The sequence below is a fragment of the Balaenoptera musculus genome, chromosome X (genome assembly GCF_009873245.2).
Source record: "Balaenoptera musculus isolate JJ_BM4_2016_0621 chromosome X, mBalMus1.pri.v3, whole genome shotgun sequence".
Taxonomy (NCBI): domain Eukaryota; kingdom Metazoa; phylum Chordata; class Mammalia; order Artiodactyla; family Balaenopteridae; genus Balaenoptera; species Balaenoptera musculus.
In genome coordinates this window covers 91745625-91750451 of record NC_045806.1, presented here as the reverse complement: position 1 = coordinate 91750451, position 4827 = coordinate 91745625, and the positions used below count along the sequence as shown (strand labels likewise).

The window sequence follows — 4827 nt, the reverse complement described above, 5'->3', positions numbered from 1 at the left end:
TCATGCCCTTGCCCCCCGTCGCGGGCCGCTCTCTCTTCCGCCTCTCTCGAACTTCTCCCGCCAACCCCCGCCCACCACGCTCGTGCCTCCGTGGACTCCTCGTGAGCACCTGCGTGGCCAGAGAGCCCCTCCTCCTCCCGTCGGTCCTCCCGAGGCCCAGAGGCCGGAAGATTCTCCAAGAGGGTCTAGGCGGGATAGGAGGTGGCCCCGCCTCTCGGGCCCACCGGCCCCTCCCTCGCACACCTCTGCTGGCGGCCGCTTGCGCCCCTCTACTGCGTCGGTAGCCGGAGCCACAGCGGCCGCCGCGTGAGGCAGCGGTCACGTGTTGTTTTGCCCGCCGCCGCGCGCTTGGAGTGGAGTGGGCGGGGGCGCGGGCCGAGACGGGAGGGGGCTGGGGCGGGCGGGCGGACGGGGGTAGACGGCCTCTTCCCCCAACCCTCCCTTCCCCGAGCCCCCCCCCCCCTCCGCCCGCTCACCTTAAAACCATCGTGCATCACCATGGCGAGTTGCTCCTTCGCTCGCGACCAAGCGACAAGGAGACGGCGAGCTGCAGCAGCGGCAACAGCGGCAGCTGTAGCTGAGGTGGCGACCACCCCACTTCTTTCCTCGGGAACCCCGACCGCACTCATTGGGACCGGGTCGTCTTGTCCGGGAGCCATGTGGCTCTCCACGGCCACTGGCTCCCGGTCAGACTCCGAGTCCGATGAGGAGGACCTCCCCGTCGGGGACGAAGTCTGCAAACGCGGCTACCTGCGGAAGCAGAAGCATGGCCACAGGCGCTACTTCGTGCTCAAACTGGAGACCGCCGACGCCCCAGCTCGGCTGGAATACTACGAAAATGCCAGGAAGTTCCGGCACAGTGTCCGCGCCGCGGCGGCTGCAGCAGCGGCGGCTGCCTCTGGCGCCGCGGTCCCCGCGCTCATCCCACCGCGGCGCGTTATCACCCTGTACCAGTGCTTCTCGGTGAGCCAGCGAGCCGACGCGAGGTACCGACACCTCATCGCTCTTTTCACCCAGGACGAGTACTTCGCGATGGTGGCCGAGAACGAGTCGGAGCAAGAGAGCTGGTACTTGCTGCTCAGCCGCCTCATCCTCGAGAGCAAGCGCCGCCGCTGCGGCACGCCCGGCGCGCAGCCGGATGGAGAGCCAGCCGCACTGGCGGCTGCAGCGGCGGCGGAGCCACCCTTCTACAAAGATGTGTGGCAGGTAATAGTCAAACCCAGGGGGCTGGGGCACAGAAAAGAGCTGAGCGGCGTGTTCCGGCTCTGTCTTACCGACGAGGAGGTTGTGTTTGTGAGGCTAAATACCGAAGTGGCCAGCGTGGTCGTCCAGCTCCTGAGCATCCGGCGCTGCGGGCACTCGGAGCAGTATTTCTTCTTGGAAGTCGGCAGGTCCACCGTCATCGGTCCGGGGGAGCTCTGGATGCAGGTCGATGACTGTGTGGTGGCCCAAAACATGCACGAGCTGTTTTTGGAGAAGATGAGAGCCTTGTGTGCAGACGAATACAGAGCCCGCTGCCGCAGCTACAGCATCAGTATCGGCGCCCACCTGTTAACCCTGCTGTCCACTAGGAGGCACCTGGACATGCTGCCGCTCGAGCCCGGCGGCTGGCTCAGAAGGTCCCGCTTTGAGCAGTTTTGCCACCTCAGGGCCATCGGTGACGGGGAAGACGAGATGCTCCTCGCCAGGCGCTACATAACACCCAGTGAGCCTGTGCCCACCTCCAGGCGAGGAAGACTGCACCTGCCCAGAGCGCGGAGATCCAGGAGAGCGATTTCAGTGCCAGCCAGCTTTTTTCGCCGCGTAGCACCCAGCCCCGTGCGTGGCCCGCACCCTGCAGAAGCCCCCAACGAGGGAGCTTGCCTGTCTTCTGAAGCACCTGGTTCCGGCTCTGGCAACTCTGGGGAAGAAGGCAACCCTCAGGGCAAAGAGGATCAGGAAGGAAACGGAGGCGACTATATGCCCATGAACAACTGGGGCTCCGGAAACAGCCGGGGCTCCGGAGGTGGCCAGGGCTCAAGTGGCCAAGGCTCCAGTAGCCAGAGCTCTGGAGGAAGCCAGTGCTCGGGCAGGGGGCACGGCTCCGGAGGTGGCCAGGGCTCAAGTGGCAGCCAGGGCTCAAGTGGCCAGGGCTCCGGGGGCCAGGGTGCAGGAGGAAACCAGTGCTCAGGAGATGGCCAGGGCACCTCAGGTGGGCATGGCTCAGGCAGTGGCCAGGGAGCTGGAGGTGGGCACGGCTCAGGCCGTGGCCAAGGACCCGGAGATGGCCATGGCTCAGGCAGGGGCAAGAACTCTGGAGGGGGCAAAGGCTCAGGAAGTGGGAAAGGCTCCGAAGGCAATGGTGATCATGGGAAATCTCTGAAGAAAAGATCCTACTTTGGCAGATTAACTCAAAGCAAGCAACAGCAAATGCCACCACCTCCACCACCTCCACCTCCACCCCCGCCAGCTGCAGCAACTGGTGGAAAAGGAAAGTCTGGGGGAAGGTTCCGACTTTATTTTTGTGCTGACAGAGGAGCCACAAAAGAACGCAAAGAAGCCAAAGAAGTTAAAGACACAGAGACCCCAGAAGGTGCAGCTCGGGGTCCCCACAGAGCCAGAGCTTTTGATGAAGATGAGGATGACCCATACGTGCCAATGAGGCCAGGGGGGGCTGCCCCTCTCTCAAGCTCCAGTGATTACATGCCAATGGCTCCTCAAAATGTCTCTGTGTCAAAAAAGCGCCACTCTCGATCACCTTTCGAAGATTCAAGAGGGTACATGATGATGTTTCCCAGAGTGAGCCCACCGCCTGCACCAAGTCCTCCAAAAGCACCTGATCCTGACAAAGAGGATGACTCAAAGGACAATGACAGTGACAGTGACTACATGTTTATGGCTCCTGGAGCTGGTGCAATTCCAAAAAACCCCAGAAATCCTCAGGGAGGCTCTTCCTCCAAAAGTTGGAGCTCCTACTTCTCTCTGCCACATGCTTTTCGGAGCTCCCCGTTGGGGCAGAGTGACCACAGTGAGTATGTACCAATGTTACCTGGAAAATTCCTGGGGAAGGGCCTAGACAAAGAAGCCTCATCTAACAGAGGCCCCAAAGATGGAACTTCAAAGCCTTCAGTTGAGGGGTCATTCTCAAAGCCTAGAGATGAGGGATCACCTTCCAAGCGTTCAGGGGATGGGCCCCCCAAGAACAAGACTAAGAGACCTAATCGACTTTCTTTTATTACAAAAGGAAATAAAATCAAGCCAAAACCACAAAAGCCCACACATGAGCGGAAAGAAGCCGACAGCGCTCGTGGCTACATCAACATTGACTTCCCTAAGAGAGGTAGCAATATGCCAGCTCCCTGTATTCAGAGACTGCCAGGTTTGTGGGGCATAATTGCCGACCCCAGACAGTTCGCCTTTTCGAATTACGTGAATGTTGAGTTCGGAGTGCCATTTCCAAATCCAGCGAACGACCTCTCAGACCTTTTAAGAGCTATTCCAGGTGCCAACCCCTTCTCTCCGGACGGTGCTAGGTGGCCACTTCCGCCTCTTCCTCGCAGTGCTACAGGTAACAGTGCTAATGAGGAAGAAGGTGACTACATTGAAGTGATTTTCAACCCAGCAATGACCCCGGCCGTGCCTCTTTCTGACAGTGCCATTCGCTACGATGCTGAAACGGGGCGCATCTACGTGGTCGACCCATTTTCTGAGTGCTGTATGGACATTTCTCTCTCCCCCAGCCGCTGCTCTGAACCACCACCTGTAGGGAGGCTGCTGCTGGAAGAAGAGCTCGAGAGTAGACGCCCACAAAGCCGTTCGCAAAGTTTCTTTGCAGCTGCCAGAGCCGCCGTCTCTGCTTTCCCGACCGACAGCCTCGAGAGAGACCTCTCCGCCTCTTTAGCCGCGGCCGCGGCAGCCGCGCCAACCTTAGCCGTGAGCCGGGCTTTAGCCGCCGCCTCCGCCCTGGTCGCTGCCCCGGGCATCGGCGCAGCCGCCGCGGACCTCGAGGCCGCCGCGGGATCTGACTCCGCCTCCGTCCGCTGGTTCCAACCTGCTGCTAATGCTGCTGGTGCCGAAGCGGTAAGAGGCGCCCAAGACGTTGCGGGTGGCTCGAACCCCAGAGCGCAGAACCCATCGGCAGACCTTGCCGGAGGTAACAACAGAGCCGGCGGGGCTGCCGCTGCAGCCGCCGCTCCCCCTCCATCACCTGGCCGCGGCCGGGCGCCGAGACCCCCGGAGCAAGAAGATTCTGACGACGACGACACGTACGTGAGAATGGACTTTGCCAGACCTGACAACGAGAAGTTCGACTCTCCCCAAAGAGGTTGGTAAGTTTAGAATTCATTTCCCTGAAGTTAATGGTTATTGCTTAATGAATCGATCGATGCACTACTCTGTCTACAGTGTTAGGAAAATGTGAGCTAATATTTCATTCACTGGTGCTTATTTAGAATGGAAAGTAGAATTCAGTTTTAATCATGCAATACCTTGTGATCGTTGCAAAAACTTGTTTTAATCTAATGATAAGCTTCTTTACCTGGAAAGAACCGATTATCATTTAAACATTGGTTCTACTTTTTAGGAGTAGTTCAAACTTAAGGATATGCAGCATGAGGATGCTTTCAGATATCCTTCCCTAACGCTTAGTGATTTACACAAACAGGACGTCGTAAATTGAATCCCATCAACTCATTTTCAAATCAACAAGTAAAAGCTGCTTTTCTACAAATGACCATATTTAATTGCAGGAAATTTAATAAGAGCACCGAATACTGAGCAGTAATAATCAACTGTTAACCTTTGGGGGTTGATGACATTCTCCTTATGAAAGTTACTTTTTTAAAAAGC

At 58.1% G+C, this 4827-nt stretch overlaps 1 protein-coding gene across 1 annotated transcript; it reads left to right on the top strand.

The window, feature by feature from the left end:
* The first annotated feature begins 498 nt into the window (after positions 1 to 498).
* Positions 499 to 4311, top strand: IRS4 (insulin receptor substrate 4). The gene has a single exon (XM_036839234.1). It carries the CDS (start codon positions 499 to 501, stop codon positions 4309 to 4311), a length of 3813 nt encoding a protein of 1270 aa, XP_036695129.1.
* Positions 4312 to 4827: the final 516 nt, after the last annotated feature.

Bases quoted from the DNA above. Each gene is read 5' to 3' on its own strand.
- IRS4 (XM_036839234.1), top strand. From the start codon at position 499: ATGGCGAGTTGCTCCTTCGCTCGCGACCAAGCGACAAGGAGACGGCGA.